Source organism: Homarus americanus, unplaced genomic scaffold, assembly GCF_018991925.1.
Source record: "Homarus americanus isolate GMGI-L3 unplaced genomic scaffold, GMGI_Hamer_2.0 scaffold24277, whole genome shotgun sequence".
Taxonomy (NCBI): domain Eukaryota; kingdom Metazoa; phylum Arthropoda; class Malacostraca; order Decapoda; family Nephropidae; genus Homarus; species Homarus americanus.
In genome coordinates this window covers 445,283-470,564 of record NW_024750697.1, presented here as the reverse complement: position 1 = coordinate 470,564, position 25,282 = coordinate 445,283, and the positions used below count along the sequence as shown (strand labels likewise).

Genomic DNA, 25,282 nt, shown 5'->3' with positions numbered 1-25,282 from the left:
CATTCTGGAAAATTCCAAGAAAATTATGGGGATGGGGGATTTCTTACGGGTTCGAGATTTGATGTAATGCGCAATTCCTGGGGCTTCTGAGAAAATTTTCCCATTACCTGGAAAATTCCGGGGATGGAGGATTTTTTTTCAAGCTTTGAGAGAATCATCTCGTTACTTGGAAATCTCTCATTCCTAGAAGTGCTCTGCACCCAATGTTCCAGCTTAGAGATATCTGCAGGTGAAAATAGTGTAGCAAATTTATAAAAATGTACAGTACTGTGTAGAATTTCTTCTCTAAATACTCACCGTGTTGGTCTATTATTACATTCGTCCCGCTAGTGGTAGCACTCTTAAAACACTGTAACCCATCACTATTGGTCCAGCAAACAGAAAAATGATCCAAATTTTCCTTATTTACTCTGAAGCTGCCCAGAATATGGAAAACAAAATGCCATAGTATTATTCTCTTCTTATTCTTTATTTGTATTATATAAGCCAGAAGTTCCCAATTAGGGGTAAATTACTTTTAAGGGGATAATTTTTGTGGGTAATGACAGCCTATGAGATATAGCTATATGTTTCCTGCTTCTTGTTTCCATACATAACCACTGAAAATGGGTAGAAAAGCTGCATTTCCAAAGTTGGAGGAACATTTGAAAGACACTGATTCTGTGAGCTAGAGTGATGTGTAGAATACAATCGCTTCGCACTTAAGGAGCCTGAGTCTGAGGATGGAGCAGTATTTCCCTGACATTGATCCAGTCAGTTATGTATGAGTGCAGAGTCCATTCAGATATCCCACTGAACATCTGCCTGAAAAACTTAATGGAATTGCAGAGGAAATCCTTGAAATGAAATTTGACTGAAAGAATTTGTAGTGTTTGTGGACAATTGATAACAGGGAATTTACGTTGACTAGTTCAAGCGCAACAAAAATTCTCCCACCATTTGGGTCAACACATTTGTGTGAGGTAGGATTTTCGGCCCTCTTGATCATCCATAGTAGAGATAAAAACAGATTGAACCTTGAAAATGATACCAAATGTGTCTAGGGTAGACCAAGTTATCCCCTTGTATTCAAGAAATGGTCACCAACCTAAAGTGCCATTTCGCTCACTAGTGAAAGTTCTTGTCAGTTCAATGACTTGTATTTCATATTCAGTATTGTAATTACTGTACAGTGGTCCCTCGGTTAACGAGCACAATCCGTTCTAGAAGGTTGCTCGTTAACCGAAAACATTGTTTCAATGGGTTTTTGGGTAATTGGTTCCAGCTCACCGAAAATTGCCTAAATTCAACAAAAATGGTAGAAAAATACACTTACTTTGAGGTGTGTATGTAGAAGGCTCCTGGATGATGATGATGATGATGATGATGATGATGATGATGATGATGGGAATTAGAATGGGGGTGGAGGAGAAGGGAGAAGAGAAGGCATTGGGGTGGAAGAGAAGTCACCCCATGGCACCATTTCACCCATAAAATTTTAGTTCTCTTGGTGTAATTGAAGATTATTTTCTTTAAATCAACACTGCACTGCATTATATATTGTCAATATGTAAAATAAATTTCAAAATGACCAATAATTTGCTTGCAAACACAGAAAAAAGTATTTAGTTGAAGAGAGTCTCAAGCAAGATGTTACTTCCACTGAAAAGACAGAGACTGGCGCCTGTTTGGTGTGTTGCCAGGCTGGATGGCGCGCATGAAACTAGTTTCCTTACCTTCAATTATGTTCAATAATTGTTAAAATTACTAAAAAATTGAATATTAAACTTTTAAAATTATTGAATAGTATAAAATTCTTGATATTTACTAAAATAGTAAGGAATTTAAGCCCTAAAACCGATTACTGTATTGGCGGACTAATACTACAGCTGGTGGACCGCCAAATGCAAGTGAAAATATGTTGAGGTCGGCTCGTAAAAAAAACTCGTTAACCGAAGTTAAGAATCTTATGGAAGGTAACTTGTTAACCGAGGCGCTCATTAACCAAGGGATCACTGTATAAAACCCAGCTAACAATAATGGAGAGTTGAAATTAAATAGTAAGGTTTATTTCCAAAAATACAAATCTTGATAAGGAAGAAAGCAACCTAGACCAAAAACAGTATGGAAATAAACAGTTGACAAACCTATGTCGGGGTAATGAGTATTGTTGTCACACTTGTTTTGGGGTAATGGCTAAAACTAGTTGGGAACCACTGGTATAAGCTAGTTGACTTGAGCTGAAGTGCTGAATGGTGAAAAGATGGAGGTTGGGGTCAGCTGTTGCAACGTCTGCAGCTATGAGCATGGTTTAGTAAAATGTACCAACTTCGGTAGTTAACTCTTTTTAGGTGAATGGCACATAAGCTGAATTGATACAACACTATCAATTTATCATATCTCGTGGTTTCATTGCTGGCTTAGTTATTTCAGAAGTTTCATCCTCACTAAATTCATTTTTGGTGCTAGATAAGTACTGTTGCAGGAAAGGTAATTTTTAGAATGTTCTCTAAATATACACCAAGTGCTATTGTCCAGTGAGCAGTATCAAATATAAACACTGTTGGTCATGCTGTAACCCACACTGCCAGTCTACCAAACATTAAATTTTAACCAAAATTTTCCTTATTCCTTGCAAGTGCATATGGAAACCAAAATGCTATACTGTATCATCATTCTATCATCTTATTCTTTATTCATATACTGTATGATAATCAACTTAAGAGGTGAACTGTTGAATGATGAACTGGTAGGATGAAGCATGTGAAGGGAGGAGTTGGCTAGAGCCTCTGAGAGCTAAGGTGATTCTTGCTGTTTGAAAAACTTGGAAAATAGTTTATCCACACTGGCTACTTTGGCTTCACTGAGGTATTTTCTTTTGCACATGGTCTTATCTGGTTTGCTTTCAGCTTAAACTTAAGAGTAATTTGCCCCATTTCCTCTTTAAGCCATAAATTATGGCTCCTTCACTATAGTGGTCATATAGTTTTATTATCTATTTTATTTGGAGACTTTCCACTTGTTCCATGACATGAAACACTAAGTTTTCTTTCTGCATTACTGCACTCAGTGCCATCACTTCTGCTTTTGTTTTGAGACATTTTAAAAGCAGTACTCCGAGTTAAAATGCACAATGTTTTCTTGATGATGAAAGACTAATGTAGGCAGTACAAGTGCATCATCAGCTGATGAGATTTGGAGGGAATTTCGAATCTGAAAATCCATTGGAAGATTGGATATTTCCAAAAATTGATTTTCGGATTCCTGATACTCATATGAACTACGGTACAGTACATTATTCTACAAAGATATTTTACATTTTAGTTACTACCGGTATTCAAGGAGCTGGAAATAGTTTGTGATCTTTAATACTTATTGGCTGGAAGAAATACTAATAGGCATGTGTAAAGCATGAAGAATTTAGTTACAGTATAGTATTTAGCATGATGAATGCAGAACAGTTTTCAGTCACCATATAATTCCCTTCCACATTGTAAGCATAAGCTTATGTTAAAATATTCAGAATTATTTATAGATGTGTAGGCACACTAACAAACTTATATTTACTGCCTAAATTCAAGCAAATGATATCACAGAAAAAGAGTGCTGTCAGTAACACTTAAAGAGGCTTACCCTAGGACTGTAATTCATTAATCACTTTGGGTTTATGCAGTTTTAACAATACTGTATAATGTAATCAGTAATCCTTACACATAGTTCCATGCCCTACTTTAAATGAAAACTAAATTTTTTCATTTTGTCAATTAAAATATACACCTCTCAAAGCAAGAAGAAAAATCAATGATTTTACAAGAAGGCCATGCAGTGTTTCCTAATGTAACACAATTCTGTTCATATTCAGTACAAGGCGAGGTTGATGGCTTCAGTCACAGACTGTTTATATACAACTGCAATAACAAATAAATCAGCTAATTTTACTGAATCTAATGGGGTTTTTCTCAAACCCTCCTTCAGTCACTACTAGTTTATTTATATTTTGAATTCAATAACAGGCTTATGTGCAGATCCTCCTTTCAGAAAAATTAAACCTCAATAGTAAAAATACTATGAACACTGTAATCATATACTATAGGTACTTACCCTATTTTACAGCATATAAGACGCACTTTTTTGTCTGAAAAATGGCTAAAAAATCAGCCTGTGTCCTATATGAAAAGCTGCAGTCTCCTGTAAGCTAATGAATCCCCCAGTTGCTGTCTCCAGTAGGCTAAGCTCTACCTAACCCAACACAACAATTAAAAACATGTTATTGTTTACTTAAAACACATTATTATTTTTTTTATTAATTAAAAAATTTAAATAATTATTGTACATATAAAAGCTCATTTTATAACTACTGTACAGGGGGTCTCCGACTTATGAACGCCAGCTGATACAAACGAGGTTAAACTTGAAATTTACAGCTTTATATTTACCTGAGGACTTATTTCTTTTACTGTCGTTTAATGAATTTTGTCATTCTATTTCTTGTTTTGTCTTAAATTAAGTGATTTTAGATTGATATAAGGACTTAGGCTATGATATAGTGGGATTTTAAACACTGTTCTGTAAGCACAATACTATGCACATAGTTTGTGTTTCAACTTACGTACAAGTCCGACTTAAGAAAGTTCTCAGGAATGGAACCTGTTCATAACCCAGGGACCCCCTGTATTCAGTACCTGAGATGATTAATGTCCGTACGGCAGACACCCAACTCTTCAGAGGTAGCTAAGCAGTAACCATTTTTGAACTCCTACAAACATTACAATCTATTAATGCTATACCTGCAACAATTATTTTTCAAACTGCAAATTCCTGATACAAATGAAGATTTACAGATAATTTTCTTTTCCCATTTGCATCTGTTAACATTGCTGGTGGCATTGTAGCCAAGTTAGACTCGTCACTTAACCATCAGGCTACTGGGCCAGGCTGAGGTGTTGTGGTTGTTGTTCAACTCTTATTTTCGGGTAGATATACATAACTTTCTTCATTTATTTTTACTCAGTTACATGCACACACCATCCTATATACTGTACACAATGTGAAAAAAAAAGTAAAAGAAATAATTGTCCTCAGGGCAAACATAAATGGAATATACATTTCTTTGCACTTGAGTTCGTTGGCTCAGTGAGGGAACAGGAGAAGAGTGTAGTGGGTGGGGAGCTTTGCTACAGAATTGGCGTCCCAGCTGGTCTCTGTTACTATGATGAAGCAGGGAGTGTATGCAAATGGCGACTGTGTTAAACTTTCATTTGGCTTTTATTTACTGATTTGGCAATACAGTAGTTTTTGTTGTAACTTATTTATTGGTATTATTGTTTATTCCTCACATTTCTTGGTACTGTATATATTGTTTTAAGAAAATACGGCAACAGGCTGAAATTACACACAAAAGTTTTTCCTAAATGCTCCCTGCTAAAATGGGGGGTGCGTCTTATATGCTATAAAATACGGTAAGTAGAATTTCAAGTAAAATTTCTGGTCATATTTGAGGGAGGTAATTTTTATTATTACCCTCCCCCTCCCACCCCCAAAAGTGGTAACATTTAATATAACACTATTTCATTTCAAATTTAATAGTTTCATGTACATCTTCTAGCACAGCTCCTAGCTAGGTAGTTTTTGTTACTATGTTAGCCTTATTGAGGGGTGTTCCTCCATCAAGCTTTATCCCCATGACAACTGGAAATTGATCTTTTCATTATCAATCCATCTCACCACATCATCCTCACAAGAGCAAAGTTATGATGCAAACTTTGCCCTCGAGAGTTAGATGGTTTAATTAGAATGCACGCCTACCTAGTCAGTACATACTTTCTGATGGCCATAGGCTACCATCTTGACTCTAAGACCAATCTACCATTCTGTCTCAATTTCCAGCAGACTAACCATAAGCCAGGAGAGGATGAAAGGTATCTGAATTGCTTGGCTGTGAACTCTGTTAGAAAAGAGAATTTTAGGATATATTTCCCATTTTTAACAAGACACCTTCTACCAGGGAACTCTTTCTCATTAAGGAAAGCTTTCTAGAACAGTGGGAGGTATGACAAATGCTCCACTGATTATGCAGCCATGAGTAATATTTCTTTGGTGTTATCTTGGAAACTCTACTAAAAGAAGCCTCAAGTTATGAAGCCTCTAAAACCATGGGTGTTACACTGTTCCTTGGAGATGGGTCGGGTGAAGTTTTCTCCAAGATCCCATAAACCAGCAATATACAGTGTTGAAACATATGACAAACACTATCCATCCTGATCTCCACCAATGAACTACCATAATAGTTTTGCAGCTAAAAATTTCAGCTGAAACCTCCTCAACCCTAAAACAAACCTATACTAGTTGAACTAGAGAAAAACAATGCTCTACATTTCCCCACACAAATTCTTTTAAACTCGGTAAAGACAGAAATCTGGAAATACTTAAGGCAAAGTTGAAGCAGGTAAGGGAAACCAATTTTTTTGGAGCCAAGAAGGAGCTACCAAAATTGATATTCCATGGAACAGTTAAATCTTCCTTATGACCTGAAGTACGACTCCCAGTGTATGGAGATAGTGTCTACTTCATGGGCACCACCTCTAGGGGAAGGTGGGGTAAAAACTGAGTTGTTATGACTGGCTTTACAAATAAATCCGCCAAAGGATGAACCCCACGATAATGAGTTCAAACAAAGGATTTGTCATCTTAAATCCCTTATGATAGTAACACCTTATCCCTAGACAAAACAGCTGTTCAAACATTTAATATTTCAGTAACAAGTACTGTGTCACACTAATGAAACAAGAAAGCTTATACTCCAAAAAAAGATGTTTTGAGAATTTTTTCAAGAGAAAAAGATAAAGAATTTTAGAAGATCTCAGTTTTACTAGCAGTCACAGATAAGTGGTCAATACAGAGGAAAATATATTTTCCATGAAAGGACTTCCCTCTGAGACAGGAAAAAAGAAGAACCAGAAATACTTTCACATTAATTTAGAGGCATTGAAAATATGTGGAACCTTCCTCTTCCAGTCAGATTACCTACTTCATTACAGTACTGTACTGTAGCCTAGTCTGGTAATCCAAAACCAAATGGCAAGAAAGGGTTCTCATTTTCCACGAAGATCTTTTTAAATCATCTGAGAAATCAAAGGAGCACCTTAACCCCTCACCTTCCTCACACAGCTCCACCTTTGACTACATCTTCTCTAAAGCAAGAGATAAATAAACAAAAAACAGAACATCAAGTCTAAGCAGGTAAAGGAAGAAATGAGTTACAAGACGTCAAATATCCTTTGGTGTTCCTGGAGATTACCCAACCATTTACTAACCAGATGAAAACTTTTTGTAAAATCACTGACTGAATGAGTTTGTGCTCTCAACTTTGTATGGTTGATGAATGTTTCTCACTTGGCCCAATGGTAAAATACTTAAGTGAATCTCAAAACTTCAGGTGAAGAGAAAAATCATGTCTTGGTAGGAAGATCAATGTCCAACATGAACACCAAGGCTCTACTGGCTAAAAATATCTAAAAACATTAGTCCTGATCACCACTAAGACCCAATGGGACTAGTCCATATTAGTTCACAAATTAAAATTCCCTGGTATATGTGAGGTAGGGAATTTTATATGTATTACTACTTAAACCCTTAAAGGGATTGTCTCACTTTCTCTGTATATCACAGGTGGGTAATAGCTGTCCTGAAACCAGTAATCAACAATTGCTCTAATACAAGAAGAGTGTCATACTGTCTACTAACGTCACCCAGGCAACAGAGAGACCAGTGTTAATGCTAACTAGTCCTAGCACGTCAGCTCAGACAGAGAGAGGGTCACACTAATTTGTTAACAATGTTACAAAATTAAATAAGTGACAAAAAGTCAGTCTCACCTTTATGATAATGCCTTAAACTGTGGTACTGACCCAAACAACTATTCCTGAAGTGCCATGTTGGAGCAGATACTTTGCTTTAGTCAGCAGCCAAGCAGAGACCACTCTTGATGGTTGGCAACTGAGTTTTAAGGCCAAATGGCAGATTGGCTTGCAGAATGTGTGTACCGATAAGGTAGGCATGTACACAGCTAGATGTTGTACCCCATAAGGGCAACCTGTGCACTTTATCTTTCTCTTCTGAGAGTGATGGATGTGAAGGAAAACATGACTGTTGAATTGCACCACCAAAAGAGGCAACTCAGTAATGAGAGCTACCTGGAAGAGAGCATATAGCTAGAGAGGTACTGTATACAGAAACTAGTGTATTCACAGTGGCAATAATAAACTTGGAGGAAACTTCCATGCAAAAGTGAAGTGTAGTACTCTTTTATGCAGCACTCAATGCAATTTTACAGTGCTCTTCTGCAGTTTACCATACTGAGTTAATAGTGCTATAAATATAAGCCACTTGCATTACTGTAGCACCAAGCCAACCTGAAAAATAAAAAAAAATTATTGTCATTTACTATGCATTATTTTGCTAATAATAAAAAATAATACCACCGAAGATTCTTCTTCAAAAACTAAGTTTTAGGCTGCCTTTGTAAGAATTAAAAGTTATGAAAATAAATGTACAAAGTCTAATTATTTTTCATAAAACAGTTTTCACACTCACGACAAAGTTGTGGGGAAGTATAGTATACATTTACAGGTATTTCCTCTGATCGGGGGAAACACTCACTTTCAACTGTCATGGAGTTGTGATAATTTGTGAAATACAAATTTGTTTTCTTAAATTCACGGGTACCCCAATTACTACTACATTATATCTCTTTTTTAATTTGGATGTAAGAAATTAATAATTTTAGGCTGGACAATGACTACTACAGTGTTTATCTACATAGGAAAATATGGAAGTTGTGGAAATATCATTTCAATGCCCTAATGTTATTTAGAAATAAAAAAATATAACACTATAAAATTCAAAACAAATGAAGAGTAGGAATGAAGTCTGTGTGAGGGAGATATTTCAGATTCATTCCAGATACAAATTAATTACAGTAATCACGTGTTTTTCATCATTCGCGTTTTTTTTTTTTTTACTAATACAGTAAATGTTATACACAGTCTCTCCTCAACTTACGACAACCCAGACATACGACGGCCATGGTCGTATAAAATATTTTTCACATTACGTATTTTCGAGTCCTGACATTAGTGATCGTGCTGTATACCGACAATTTTTTTTTTTTTAATTTCCTTTAAAATGGCTGGCAAGCTTAAAAGTGAGAGTTCTCGTGGTGCTGAGAAGAAAAAGAGACACCCATTTAAGAGTTTTTATGTATTATTTTCGCCTTTTCAACTTATGACCTGGTAGTTGGGACGGAACCTCGCCGTAAGTCGAGGAGAGACTGTATACAAAATATCCTTTAAAAACAAAAATTTAAATTTTGCGCCATTTTCGATATTCCCGTGAGGTGCGACAAACAGACGCCACTCTTTCCCGCCTCAAACACCCGCCGCTCCGAGAAGCAGCCTACCGTACTGTGAACACTACTGTGATTACCTCTTCTGTTTGTCCTCCCACGTGCATTCCACATGGCTCCGGGACGTAAGCCAGCCTCATCAAAGGCAAATATTACTAGCAAAGACTCTAAAGTGACCAAAAGATCAAGAATAGTGATGACCTTAACGGAAAAAATAGTTTTATTGGACAAGCTCCGAGGTGGTATGAGCTATGGCTCAAGATGTGGTGAAGACTGACAATTTATTTGTCTTTTGTCAGAATACAAGTCTTCAAGTGGAGGAATGTGGGAGTGAGAGGACTGGCTGGCTGGCTGGCGTGACTGCGTGAGGGCGGACAGATGCCAGGACAGCAGGGAGAGGCTGGCAATGCGGGTGTTGCCGACCTCAGCGAAAGATAAAGTTTTTTAATTACTTGTAGATAAACATTTTTTCAATCTAACTGTGTTTATTTTTTTCCATTATTGTACTACGATATGATTAGTTTCAAATAATGATGTTAGTAAATGCCGGTAAAGTGCATCAGTGATCAGTGTGACCACTGGCCCGTGAGTGGAAAGCATGGCGTGGTTAAGTGCATGACCTACCTGAGCTGTTTGGTGGCCACAGGTACAGTGATTCCTAAAAGAGTATTTCCGGTTTTGGCTTTTCACAGGGGTTTCAGGAACTTAATTCCCGCGAAAAACACGGAATTACTGTATTCATAAAAAAAAAATTAAGCCGAAATCCGAATTGACGAGTGTGCGGTGTAATGTATATTACTTTTGTCTTTATTAAAGACATCTTCAGTTTATGAGACCCACTAATTCCCCACACCAACAATGGTTGACCTGACAATGTATCAGAAGATTAGTAATATGAGACCACTAATCAATCAACCCACCTTAACCACAAATGAGAGAGATTTATATACAATGGGTGACCTGATATTACACGAGAAAAAGGGGAAATTTACTTTTTTCCAAGACAATGTTTCTTATCTCTAATTGTTTTATTTTTTTTATTTTTTTACAGAATTTCTCATATCTCTTATTCTTGTTTTTATGGAGGATATAGATAGGAGGTGGAAGGAGGAGGAGAGAGTGGTAGAGGCAGGGCATGGTGGGGGAGGGAGGGTTGGTATGGTCACTTTTCCCCCACATGAGTCTCATCCCTCACTTGTGATAGGTAGCCCTGACCCCTAACTGGGGATGGAGGGAACCCTCCTCCCCTCTGGTATGGCTCACCACAGGCTCCCCCATCACGACAAGGTGGTGCCTGCTAGGGGGGAGCTGTGTACGGAGTTGTAAGAAAAAAATATAAATAATATTTCAGGTTCTAGTAGAGTAAATTGTTTTTACAAATATTGGTGTACCATAAATAGCATAGACAGTAAGTAAAAGTTGGTCTAAATTATTATACAATACCATGGACGACATTACGTGTTAATTCAAGAATACCCGGAAAAATATAATTTTCGTTCCTTCAAACAAAGCACTCGTGCTTCCTTGACACACACAAACCCAGCCAACACTGCATGATAACCAGGCCACCCACTAATTCTAGTCCACCAACCCCATGCACCTCCTCCACACATGGCGCGACATATATATTTTCCTACCAGGCACTAATAAGGAAATAAATACTTTTCCTTTATTGCCATAATATATCATTATGCTTGATTTTCTACTACGTACTTTGTTAAAAAAAAAAGAAAGAAAAAAGGAAGACTTGGAAAAAATGAATAAAAAATTGCACATAATTTCAGTTGCCCGCTCGTTAGGGGTTAAACTCCGGAAAATTTGTACTCCTAAGTAAAACCTCAATTCCTAAGGCCAAGTCTATTGGACCATCAAGTGCCTCATCTTTTCCCTAAGTATTTACGAGGAATGAGGATATGGAGTACTCAACCAGAGGAAGTGAATGACTCCAAGGAAATCACTTAAACATTCACTGCAGCTTCATTCTACAAAACCATCCAATCATATGAAACTGAGCAAGAAAGAAAAGGAAGCAAAAGTCTGGCCATCAATAAACATGTTAAGGGCATTTTTATTCAAAGTATAAACTCAAAACTCTTTTTCTCTCTACAAAAGTGTTTTTTTTTTTCCAGAATTCACTTAAATAACAAGTACAGTACAACCAATATATGAATGATGTCCTCAATATCCACACATAAACATATTCTTCATGACAACAAATAGACTGTCAGATTTAAATTTTCAGGCAAAAGTAATGCAGAGACCTTCTAGCCAAGAATGAGTCAATTGCTCTTCACTCACCTTCTGAGGCACCATCTTAGGACACCGCCAGTTGTAGAGGTAATACTGTAGGTTGCCATCACCTTGGCCAAACTTCAACTCTTCAAGGAATTCTGAATTCTCCATTAAGTCCAATGCATTGAACACATCATAGTCAGACTGAAAAAAGAAAATCAATCACAAGGACGATCCACACTACATTTAAATTCTTATATACCCTACACATTTTTTATTTATCTGCCAAATTCATTTTATAAATCACAAATATAAAATACTCTGAAATGTATCAACACTAAAGATACTGTACATATACCATTTTCCCTGGTATATTAGGTGCACCTCAGTGGTGGCTTCTTTGTCAGTGTTAATGAATATGACCCAGCCTTATATCTTAAATTACCTTACATTAACAGTTCCCATTTTGTTTTTCTTTCTTAAGGAATATATCTTTGAAATGGACATTTTATCCATTTTGGAAGGGGTTTTCCGAGGCTATGATTACTAAAATTCATGAGTTAAAAGAAACAATGAATATGTGTAGGCATTGTTTATCCATAGATGGCATTTGTTTTGTACTTGTCTGCACCTCACACAGTTGTTTCGACACTGCCACATGTCAATAAATAAAAGTTCATGTGAAGAATTTGTTTTTTACATACACCCACCATGTAAGATAAAAAAGAACTAGCTATAGAAATATGGAGGTGGGAAGTGAGGGTGTGTGAGTACAGTGGGATAGACGTCCTTGACAGGCCAGCAAGCACATGGCAGGCAGACCCATCTGGGTGATATATCATCCCATGGGACCTTTAAATTGACTTAAGAATTTGTTCACAAATTTTTCCCTTGTTTTGTGGGTGATTTAGGACACATCTACAATGGGTTTTGAAAAATTGATCTTTTGTAACCAGGGGGTGAGCATGAGGGGTCTGGTACCACGACCAGCGATGGGTTAATATACTGACTTCCACTGAGGGACAATACAGCTTGAAGGAATCTGATATTATTGTTGCAAGCTTCAGCCACCATGACACACACTCTCCACTGTGTCCTCTGTATTGTAAAGAATATGTCAGGATTATTTAACAGTGATCTAACCTATTATGTCAAATAATGTAAAACTTGACTGGGTAAATTGCTTTGTGAATTTATTAAACACAACAATGACATCCTCTTCTAGTCCTTATTGAGAATTAGAAGTATTAGAGTTCGATTGTTGAACTGCTTGGGTGCTTGTTTGTGTGTTGAGGACGATGACCAGAGAGCAACCAATGGGGCCATTGCTTGAAATTTTTTTTTGGCTTGATCTTAAAAAATTTACTCCAAACTTGAAAGCTTGAAAGACTTTTTTGAAAACCTCCCACATACTGAAAAATTCTATAATTTTTAATATTAATATTCTGTTTTGATATTAAAGAATCATAGTTAATTTAAATATGATAATGTTCTTTTAGCACTTAGTTTGCTAAGTAATTTGGCACCCTGGGTCAGGTACTGAATTGAATTAAAACAGTTTATTTAGCCAGAAAAACACAGATACAGAGTGGATAACAATATTAACATGGCTGAGCCAGTTGAGAACCTAAGCTCTCCTGTAGGCACCTGATATATACTATACATTTATCTCAAGGAAGTATTATGTAACATGTAGTAACCTCTGGAATAGTACAATTGTATTAGCCTCTGTCACATTAATATTATATAATCATGAGCTAATGACATATATTCATTATATACATTCTACCACCCAGATTATTGAGCATACAGCTACATAAGCATTTGTTCTTACACACCTCCTAGGGTGGACAGCCCATTGCAGGTAGTAGGCAGCTACCAAACAGAGAGGTACTACTGCCTGGGGAAGATATTGAAAGCATAATGTATTGTCTAACGGTAGACCCTGCTGCGATATGGCATCACGAAAATTGTGACCAAGTCCCAGGTTGCTGATCTGACTTTCTGCCTCATTTAAACACAATTGCAGGGTCTCAATTGTTTCTCTTACTTTGACAACACAACATACATACAGTATATTGTTTCTCACTCTTTGATTTTTTTTTTCATTTTTGTATATTCTTTATGGTTCTTTATTATCATTATTATTACATTTTTGCCCCCTAGGCCCCGATGTGGGAGTGATCATGTCCTTGTGGCAAACCAATGTTATCTAAAAAGAAAGAAAAAAAATGACTTACCATATACAATAACATTTATAAACTGCAGTAAAATACTGGAATATCAGTAAATTTCTGTGGAAAGGTTCAGAATTTTACTTACATTCTTTGCCGTGACCAAAGCATCCTTCATCAAGACCTTCCAGGGTGTGGCAGAGGAAACATTGTAAAAAGAGTAAGCAGCTTTCAATGACTTGTATGTTGGATGATGCATAACTGTTGAGGGCAGTGTATAGTAGCTTACAAAATCTGAAATGTAATGAAAGAATTAAAGCCAGATTAATCTGCAGGGAGGTACTGGTGCATGAATTACTGGTAATAAAAACATTTAGAATAACAGCATCATAGTCAGGTACCGAATAAAATCTAAGATGTTTAAATATTTCTGGAAGAAGGGCCAATAGTGTTTATTACAGTACATGTACTTACTAGTGAGCATAGTGTCTAGATATCTTGAATTGCCAAAAGGCAACTTTTGTGTCTGGAAATAAAAAAGCACAGTACACAGTTTTAATGGAGTGAAGCTTTGAGAGTAATAATTGACTGAAATCAACATGCACTAAACTGCAGTTACTTTGATTGTAAATGCTAATGAATTATTTGGGAGTTTGCTAGATATCCGAGTCCCTAGAGAGAAGAGGAGTGGCCCATGTATGTTGGTGCCAATCGAAATTCAGGAGATAGGCCAGAAAATAATTTTTTTGAGCAATTAATTAGGCGACATTTTTATCTCCAAGTTCTGAGTTGTTTCCAGAAAGCAGTAATGGTTGACTTAAAGGAATAACTTTCCATTCTTATTTTTCCATATGGATGGAGATGGTTTATCATACACAGTGTATTATTAATTTGGATTTCATAATACCGTACAGTACATTTGTTATGGTGAAAATGTCAGTTGTCTGCTGATTGAACTAAAATTTTTAAGAGATAATCTATGTACAGTACTGTACTGTATATTGAATTCACGTAAAGCATCAAGTGATAGTGCTAGATGTAGTGTTGTGAAGAGGAAGCACATTATGTTTACCAATACCATTATTGGTCATACTTGATATGGTTGTGTACATCATAACTTTTATGGCCATTTTCCATTCTTGATCCACCTCTGGCTCCCCTCCCCTCCACATTTAGGCTTATGCATCTCTTGACTCAATTGGTCTCATCCATTCTCTTCACTTGCCCAAACCATCTCAACCTGCCTCTATTCAAGACTTTGAATGGTTAAATAATATTGCAGTGTGAAAAGGTCTGTTTTATCCAGAATAAAATATCAGTGAACCTTTTGACTTTACTGGTGGAAGGTTGCATACACTTGACTTTTTCACGATAGACAGGCCACTTTTGGATAATACCAGACAATTTTATTCAGAACGGAGATGATCCTGTACCTAAGTGGTTCATAGCTTCCACTACTGTACCTCATTACAAGTGGTGAAAAACTGTTAAAGTTATGATAGGTTCAGACCAGAAGCTTTGGCACATATTTCTATAATTCATCAATATTTACACATTTAGCTTACAGATTTTTATACCCAACTGTACAAAGGGTTGCCAACAATCAGAGCAACTTACTGCCAAGATTATATTCAATAAAAGTCTATGGCATCGTTTTTTTCTAGATGTGATATTGATGTTGTTGACTGATTAAATCCCTTCTTAAGACAGTGGCAGAAATTCATCCTAGTGAAGAACCAGTAGGGGCAGTCCTCACTACTGTACTGTATTGTACTGTACATGTATTGTTGCATACAGGAATACCTAGATATTAGCAACACTGCTTATCCACAATTGATATTTTAACACCTCTATTCAATATTCACAAAGTATAACCCACTTAATTGTAAATAAAAATTAAGATACCCTACAGTAATACAGGTACAATCAGTTCTGCTATAACGCGATAGTTGTGTTCTTGTAAAACATCGTGTTATAGAAATTCGCGTAATAGAAATAACAGCGCTTATGGAGAAAATAGGGTTAGGTGCAGATTACTACTCGAAATCGAAAAAAATTTAGTAGTTAGCCTAACACAAAGGATAGCACAGTCTAAATAAATGTTACATTCATATCTAATTATGAAATCATACAGTAAATGTAACACTTTACCTTGAAAAAATATGAATGTAACTTGATGGGGGAGAAGGATCATTTTGACGTAGATAACATCGAGCTTCTCTTCAAGGGTTATAGCCTTTCTTTTACGATCATCACCGGGAATGCGATCACCAGAACGCTTCTTGGAGATATTCTTCTTTACCCTATTCACAGTTAATACCACAAAATTGGAGAAATATTAAGCAAAAATCGCGTTACAGCAAACAAGTGTTCGCGTTATACAAATATCGTTCCTCTATTCATAAATCGCGTAAGAGCCAATTTGCGTTGTCAAAACACACGTTATAGCAGAACTCACGGTACCCAGAAAATTCCTGAGATGAGGGCGGGGGGGAGGGGGGGGTATAATGATAATGATGATGATAATGATGATGATAATGATAATGATAATGATAATAATAATAACAATAATAATAATAATAAGGTAATAATAATAAATCATAATAATAAAGAACCATAAAGAAATAAAAAAAAAAGATCAAGAGTGAGAAACCATATATTCTGTGCTGTGCCTGTATGTATGTTGTGTTGTCAATGGTAAGAGAAACAATATTGTATATAGTTTTGACTCATTGTCTGGGCAACAGTTTTTATTATAAATTATGTATTTGTGAGTTACGCTGAAAAAGAAAAAAAATGACTGACAATTGTGCTGTTTATAAGGAAAATTAAAGTATTTAATAATAAATGAAAATTTTTATTTTGGAGAATCAGAGATCCCCCCAATCATATTCCTGTTGCCACTTTTGGCTTAAGATTTCATCCAGATTGAGGTCAAATCTTTGGGGCGTTTCTTCTGGTGTGACCTTGGCCAAGTTAGGTGTATTTTGGCCGGGTTTGACCTTGGCCATGTTGGGTGTGTGTTGGTCGGGTGAGATCAGGCCAGGTTCGCTATGAATTGAGACAGGTCGTATAAGTACTGGTTGGGTTCGACCTCATCCTGGCCGGGTTCGACCTTGGCCACGTTGGGTGTGTGTTGGTCGGGTGAGATCATGGCCAGGTTCGCTATGAATTGAGACAGGTCGTATAAGTCCTGCTTGAGTTCGACCTCGACCAGGTCGGGTTCGACCTCGAATATGTCGGGTTCGACCTCGATCTGGACAGGTGAGATCTGGTCAAGTTTCACATGGTGGTGGAATGTTTTGCAGGGTCCTGGTGGTTCAGGAACATCATTACACATTCCGCTGTCAGTCCATCTTAAGCATTTATAATAATACAGTCGCTTATTTTCTGGTCCAACCCTCGTGATGAGCTCCAGACCTCGGGTGGCCATCAACCGTCCGATCTGGAACTTGTGTATCTCCTGAAGCCCATTTTGTTGACAGTACGTGTTATATTCTTGAAATAGGTCGTGTCGACCTACTATGTCGTTACTGTCGTATGAAGGAGAGAGAAACTTCTCGAAAAATGACGAAAAGTCTTCCTTTTTTTCAGTTGACGTTTTAACTCGTTTTGGCTGCTCGACGTTTTCCATGTCTGATTTGCGTTTTCTGTTGACAGAAGTATTTTGGTTTGAGGGAATATCCACCGACTTGCTTTTTACAGCTTGCAACGAGCACGTTGCAAGGACTTCCACACAAGGCTGAAAGACGACGCCTGGGAAGGCATACTTCTGGCCGACGCCGTTGCAGCCCCCCACACGCACATTGCATTTCGCACCTAACTTGGACATTAACCGTCCAATATTAACAACTGAAGCCGGGGAGATGCCTTGGCCATCACAGTACTTCTTATACTCGCGGACTAAATCTTCCCGTAAGATCAATTGTGTCGAAATACCGGTGAAAATTACTTTTTCTTCAAGGAATTTAAGGAATTCCTTCTTGCCGTTGAATCGTTGTTCAGGTTGCGTATTTGCCATTTTATTCAAAGTTTTCATCAGTGATGTCTTAAATTACTGTACAGTAGTAAACAAGAATTAGTGAGATGTCAAAAAATATAGTAAGAGGCTCTGTTAAAGTAATGTTAGTGTTGTATTGTAGGGATGTTAGTATTTTGTAGTGATGATGTTAGTGTTGGCTTAAAGTGATGTTATTGTTGTGTTGTAGTGATGATGTTAGTGATGTGTTGTAGTGATGTTAGTGTTGTGTTGTAGTGATGTTAGTGTTGTGTTGTAGTGATGTTAGTATTTTGTAGTGATGATGTTAGTGTTGGCTTAAAGTGATGTTATTATTGTGTTGTAGTGATGATGTTAGTGTTGGCTTAAAGTGATGTTAGTGTTGTGTTGTAGTGATGATGTTAGTGATGTGTTGTAGTGATGTTAGTGTTTTGTAGTGATGATGTTAGTGTTGGCTTAAAGTGATGTTATTGTTGTGTTGTAGTGATGATGTTAATGTTGGCTTAAAGTGATGTTATTGTTGTGTTGTAGTGATGATGTTAGTGTTGGCTAAAAGTGATGTTAGTGTTGGCTTTAGGTGATGTTAGTGTTGTGTTGTAGTGATGATGTTAGTGATGTGTTGTAGTGATGTTAGTGTTGGCTTAAAGTGATGTTATTGTTGTGTTGTAGTGATGATGTTGGTATTTGGCAAAGTGATGATGTTAGTGTTGTGTTGTGGTGATGATGTTAGTGTTGGTAAAGTGATGTTAATGTTGTGTTGTAGTGATGATGTTAATGTTGTGTTGTGCTTAAAGTGATGTTAGTGTTGTGTTGTAGTGATGATGTTAGTGTTGGCTTAAAGTGATGTTAATGTTGTGTTGTAGTGGTGATGTTAGTGTTGTGTTGTAGTGATGATGTTAGTGTTGTGTTGTAGTGATGATGTTAGTGTTGTGTTGTAGTGATGATGTTAGTGTTGTGTTGTAGTGGTGATGTTAGTGTTGTGTTGTAGTGATGATGTTAGTGTTGTGTTGTAGTGATGATGTTAGTGTTGTGTTGTAGTGATGATGTTAGTATTGTGTTGTAGTGATGTTAGTGTTGTGTTGTAGCGATGATGTTAGTGTTGTGTTGTAGTGGTGATGTTAGTGTTGTGTTGTAGTGATGATGTTAGTGTTGTGTTGTAGTGATGATGTTAATGTTGTGTTGTAGTGATGATGTTAGTGATGTGTTGTAGTGATGATGTTAGTGTTGTGTTGTAGTGATGATGTTAGTGATGTGTTGTAGTGATGATGTTAGTGTTGTGTTGTAGTGATGATGTTAGTGTTGTGTTGTAGTGATGATGTTAGTGTTGGCTTAAAGTGATGTTAATGTTGTGTTGTAGTGATGATGTTAGTGTTGGCTTAAGTGATGTTAGTGTTGTGTTGTAGTGAAGATGTTAGTGTTGGCTTAAAGTGATGTTAGTGTTGTGTTGTAGGGATGAACAAACAAACAAACAAACAAACAAACAAACAAACAAACAAACAAAAAAACAAACAAACAAACACACACACACACACACACACACACACACACACACACCACCCCCCCCCACCCTCTGCCCCAAGCCAAACTTTTTTACGGTTCTCTAAATATAACACAACAAATCTCTTCCCACAGAAACCCATTAGAATGTACAGTAATCTGACCCTATCCCTCACTCACTCCCTCTTCTCTCTCTCTTACCCCATTCCCTCCCTCCCTCCCTCCCTCTCCCTCACTCACTCTTCTCTCTCTCTTCCCCCATTCCGTCCCTCCTCTCACTCACTCTCCCTCACTCACTCACTCTTCTCTCTCTCTCTCTCTCTTCCCCCATTCCCTCACTCTCTCTTCTCCTTACTCTTTGTTTACCCTCCCTCCCTCCCTCCCCCTGGCCTTACTTACTCTCAATGCTCTACAAGTACACATTCACTAACACACAAACAACAATTTCTTGTTTTTTATTAGTGAGCTGCAGATTTTTTTAAATTTCATTATTATTATTTTTTTTGTGTGGTTTATTCTTTTATATTATTGTTGTAACTGTTATTTTATTATTTTACTAACATTGTTATTATTTATTATTATTATTGTTGTTGTTGGTGTTGGTGTTTTGATATTTGAGTTGTGTTCTTGTAAAACATCGTGTTATAGAAATTCGCGTAATAGAAATAACAGGGCTTATGGAGAAAATAGGGTTAGGTGCAGATTACTACTCGAAATCGAAAAAAATTTAGTAGTTAGCCTAACACAAAGGATAGCACAGTCTAAATAAATGTTACATTCATATCTAATAATGAAATCATACAGTAAATGTAACACTTTACCTTGAAAAAATATGAATATAACTTGATGAGGGAGAAGGATGATTTTGAAGTAGATAACATCGAGCTTCTCTTCAAGGGTTATAGCCTTTCTTTTACGATCATCAACGGGAATGCGATCACTAGAACGCTTCTTGGAGATATTCTTCTTTACCACAAAATTGGAGAAATAGTAAGCAAAAATCACGTTACAGCAAACACGTGTTTTCGTTATACAAATATCGTTTCTCTATTCATAAATCGCGTAAGAGCCAATTTGCGTTGTCAAAACACACGTTATAGCAGAACTCACGGTACCCAGAAAATTCCTGAGATGAGGGCGGGGGGGAGGGGGGGTATAATGATAATGATGATGATGATAATGATGATAATGATAATGATAATGATAATAATAATAATAATAATAATAATAAGGTAATAATAATAAATCATAATAATAAAGAACCATAAAGAAATAAAAAAAAAAGATCAAGAGTGAGAAACCATATATTCTGTGCTGTGCCTGTATGTATGTTGTGTTGTCAATGGTAAGAGAAACAATATTGTATATAGTTTTGACTCATTGTCTGGGCAACAGTTTTTATTATAAATTATGTATTTGTGAGTTACGCTGAAAAAGAAAAAAAATGACTGACAATTGTGCTGTTTATAAGGAAAATTAAAGTATTTAATAATAAATGAAAATTTTTATTTTGGAGAATCAGAGATCCCCCCAATCATATTCCTGTTGCCACTTTTGGCTTAAGATTTCATCCAGATTGAGGTCAAATCTTTGGGGCGTTTCTTCTGGTGTGACCTTGGCCAAGTTAGGTGTATTTTGGCCGGGTTTGACCTTGGCCATGTTGGGTGTGTGTTGGTCGGGTGAGATCAGGCCAGGTTCGCTATGAATTGAGACAGGTCGTATAAGTACTGGTTGGGTTCGACCTCATCCTGGCCGGGTTCGACCTTGGCCACGTTGGGTGTGTGTTGGTCGGGTGAGATCATGGCCAGGTTCGCTATGAATTGAGACAGGTCGTATAAGTCCTGCTTGAGTTCGACCTCGACCAGGTCGGGTTCGACCTCGAATATGTCGGGTTCGACCTCGATCTGGACAGGTGAGATCTGGTCGAGTTTCACATGGTGGTGGAATGTTTTGCAGGGTCCTGATGGTTCAGGAACATCATTACACATTCCGCTGTCAGTCCATCTTAAGCATTTATAATAATACAGTCGCTTATTTTCTGGTCCAACCCTCGTGATGAGCTCCAGACCTCGGGTGGCCATCAACCGTCCGATCTGGAACTTGTGTATCTCCTGAAGCCCATTTTGTTGACAGTACGTGTTATATTCTTGAAATAGGTCGTGTCGACCTACTATGTCGTTACTGTCGTATGAAGGAGAGAGAAACTTCTCGAAAAATGACGAAAAGTCTTCCTTTTTTTCAGTTGACGTTTTAACTCGTTTTGGCTGCTTGACGTTTTCCATGTCTGATTTGCGTTTTCTGTTGACAGAAGTATTTTGGTTTGAGGGAATATCCACCGACTTGCTTTTTACAGCTTGCAACGAGCACGTTGCAAGGACTTCCACACAAGGCTGAAAGACGACGCCTGGGAAGGCGTACTTCTGGCCGACGCCGTTGCAGCCCCCCACACGCACATTGCATTTCGCACCTAACTTGGACATTAACCGTCCAATACTAACAACTGAAGCCGGGGAGCTGCCTTGGCTATCACAGTACTTCTTATACTCGCGGACTAAATCTTCCCGTAAGATCAATTGTGTCGAAATACCAGTGAAAATTACTTTTTCTTTAAGGAATTTAAGGAATTCCTCCTTCCCGTTGAATCGATATTCACATCGTGTCTTTGCCATTTTATTCAAAGTTTTCCTGGGTGATGTCTTAAATTATTGTACAGTTATGAACAAGAATTAGTGAGATGTCAAAAAATATAGTAAGAGGCTGTGTTAAAGTAATGTTAGTGTTGTATTGTAGGGATGTTAGTATTTTGTAGTGATGATTGATGATGTTAGTGTTGGCTTAAAGTGTTGCTATTGTTGTGTTGTAGTGATGATGTTAGTGTTGGCTTAAAGTGATGCTATTGTTGTGTTGTAGTGATGATGTTAGTGTTGGCTTAGAGTGATGTTAGTGTTGTGTTGTAGTGAAGATGTTAGTGTTGGCTTAAAGTGATGCTATTGTTGTGTTGTAGTGATGATGTTAGTGATGTGTTGTAGTGATGTTAGTGTTGGCTTAGTGATGTTAGTGTTTTGTAGTGATGATGTTAGTGTGTGTTGTAGTGATGATGTTAGTGTTGTGTTGTAGTGATGATGTTAGTGTTGTGTAGTGATGATGTTAGTGTTTTGTAGTGATGATGTTAGTGTTGTGTTGTAGTGATGATGTTAGTGTTGTAGTGATGATGTTAGTGTTGTGTTGTAGTGATGTTAGTGTTTTGTAGTGATGATGTTAATGATGTGTTGTAGTGATGATGTTAGTGTTTTGTAGTGATGATGTTAGTGATGTAATGTAGTGATGATGTTAGTGTTTTGTAGTGATGATGTTAGTGTTGGCTTAAAGTGATGTTAGTGTGGTGTTGTAGTGAGGTTAGTGTTTTGTAGTGATGATGTTAGTGATGTGTTGTAGTGATGATGTTAGTGTTTTGTAGCGATGATGTTAGTGTTGTGTTGTAGTGATGTTAGTGTTTTGTAGTGATGTTAGTGTTGTGTTGTAGTGATGATGTTAGTGTTTTGTAGTGATGATGTTAGTGTTGTGTTGTAGTGATGATGTTAGTGTTTTGTAGTGATGATGTTAATGTTGTGTTGTAGTGATGATGTTAGTGTTTTGCAGTGATGATGTTAGTGTTGTGTTGTAGTGATGATGTTAGTAAGTTGTGTTGCAGTGATGATGTGTTAGTGTTGTGTTGTAGTGATGTTAATGTTGTGTTGTAGTGATGATGTTAGTGTTGTGTTGTAGTGAGATGATGCTAGTGTTGTGTTGCAGTGATGATGTTAGTGTTGTGTTGTAGTGATGATGTTAGTGTTGTACAGGAAAGTGGATGATGTTAGTATTGTGTTGTAGTGATGTTAGTGTTGTGTTGTAGTGATGTTAGTGTTTTGTAGTGATGATGTTAGTGTTGTGTTGTAGTGATGATGTTAATGTTGTGTTGTAGTGATGTTAGTGTTTTGTCGTGATGTTAGTGTGTAGTGATGATGTTAGTGTTGTGTTGTAGTGATGTTAGTGTTTTGTAGTGATGATGTTAGTGTTGTGTTGTATTGATGTTGTTAGTGTTGTGTTGTAGTGATGATCTTAGTGTTGTGTTGTAGTGAAGATGTTAGTGTTGTGTTGTAGTGATGATGTTAGTGTTGTGTTGTAGTGATGATGTTAGTGTTGTGTTGTAGTGATGATGTTAGTGTTGTGTTGTAGTGATGATGTTAGTGTTGTGTTGTAGTGATGATGTTAGTGTTGTGTTGTAGTGATGATGTTAGTGTTGTGTTGTAGTGATGATGTTAGTGTTGTGTTGTAGTGATGATGTTAGTGTTGGCTTAAAGTGATGTTAATGTTGTAGTGATGAAAGCACGCACGCACGCACACACACGTAGCTGGCAAGATTATCACCCACAATATCTCCAATTCTGTTATTCACAATGACATTAAGGAATGCATCCCTTGAGATAACTGGGGTATTCCTGTATACAGCATCCCCTTGGTTTATGTCATAGTTGCATTCTTGATAATGGCCATGTACTGATAAGTGAAAAATGCATAAATCAAAGGATATAATAAGAGGAAGTAAATGGTGAATGCTGCCTCAACCCTCAAGTTTATTGAGAGTTTTTTACTTCTACTCTTATTGAAGATTATTTGTTGTTAATAATAATGTTTAACCTACAGTATATCTTAAATAGAAGTAATAGACTGCAAATTTCAGCTTGTCAGGGGTTAACCTACATTATAATGGTGATGAAGAAAACTGAAATCTTTCTCTTAAAAATCAATTTACAGTGTAGCAGACTTGTTCCCATGTAAAGTCTTGAGTATGTTTCAGGAGTCATCATGGATAAGTAATGTCTTAATCACATGGTGGTTTAGCAACATTTCATAGGCGTACCGAAGGTGGGGAGGCACAGGGTGATTGCCCCCACCTTGAGCTAATAAATTATTCCAAATAAACCGTTTCTAACAATAAGAAAAGAAAAGAAAAAATAAATAAATAAAAATAACAGCAACACTAACAAGGTCAACAACAACAAAGATATAAAAGAAAATTATTAATTATCAAGTATTTAAACAATACCACGGTATGTTTAGTCCAAAGTTGCCCCCCCCCCCCAACATTTCTGGGTATGCCACTGCAACATTTTCAGTAGCCATCCAAATGAATGTTTAACCCCCTCACATACTGTACATGATATTTATGTGAATAACAAACTGGTTACTGGTTTTGTCCAATTTGATCAGTGACTCTGAAATGTAACACAGCAATTAAAATACTGTAACACTGTTTGGATTATTATAATGACAGTAATTATCACTGATGAACACTCACAACAGTGATTGTTTACAAAAAGATTTGGCCACAAGCCATGTAGACACACGATCAATGTGTGTGCCGAGTGAGGTAGAATGGAGCTGATAAATACTAGTTTTCTTTATAATATAACTTATTGTACACCTTAAAAGGAATATTTACACTACATACAACAAGTTCAACAGACATTAGTACTTCTGCTACTGGTGGCATCTGGCAAAACAAGGATCTAGACACAAGGCAACACCACACCCCTCACACTGATGCCAAGTTTCATGGTGCTTTCTTGGCTGCAACAAACATGGCATTATTTCTGGGCAAATTTCTTTCCACGGGCAGGCATGGTACTACATGGTGTGGTGGCAGGCAACTACGACCTCCCTCTCTCACCTCCAGTTTCCCTGTCCTCACTTCTGCATCTCCTTCCATATAGTGTCACACATGAAGGGCCTGCCACAGCCCAATCAGCAGGAGAGCCAGCAGAGGAGGATGTAGGTGGAATGGTGTGTGAACCGCGATGCATAAGTCTCCTGCACCGCAAAGTTTCACTCACTATGATGTCTTCATCCTCCTCACTAGAGCTTTTCACATACTCTGGATCAGACACCTCCTCACTCCCAGGATGAGTGAATAACATGGGAGGGTACGTTTTCATGAAAGTCCTGTGTTATTTATTACAG

The 25,282-nt window shown here is 37.2% G+C and overlaps 1 protein-coding gene across 1 annotated transcript in view; it reads right to left on the bottom strand.

Moving 5' to 3' along the window:
• Window positions 1–2,026: 2,026 nt before the first annotated feature.
• LOC121854145 (glycylpeptide N-tetradecanoyltransferase 2-like) overlaps window positions 2,027–25,282 on the bottom strand; it is a 36,006-nt gene continuing 12,750 nt past the window's right edge. The window contains exons 7-9 of the mRNA XM_042348572.1: window positions 13,937–14,082; window positions 11,681–11,818; window positions 2,027–8,390 (exon numbers count right to left, since the gene is read on the bottom strand). Of these exons, the coding sequence (XP_042204506.1) occupies window positions 8,370–8,390; window positions 11,681–11,818; window positions 13,937–14,082 (305 nt within the window). The 3' untranslated portion in view covers window positions 2,027–8,369. The remainder of the gene's footprint in view (window positions 8,391–11,680; window positions 11,819–13,936; window positions 14,083–25,282) is intronic.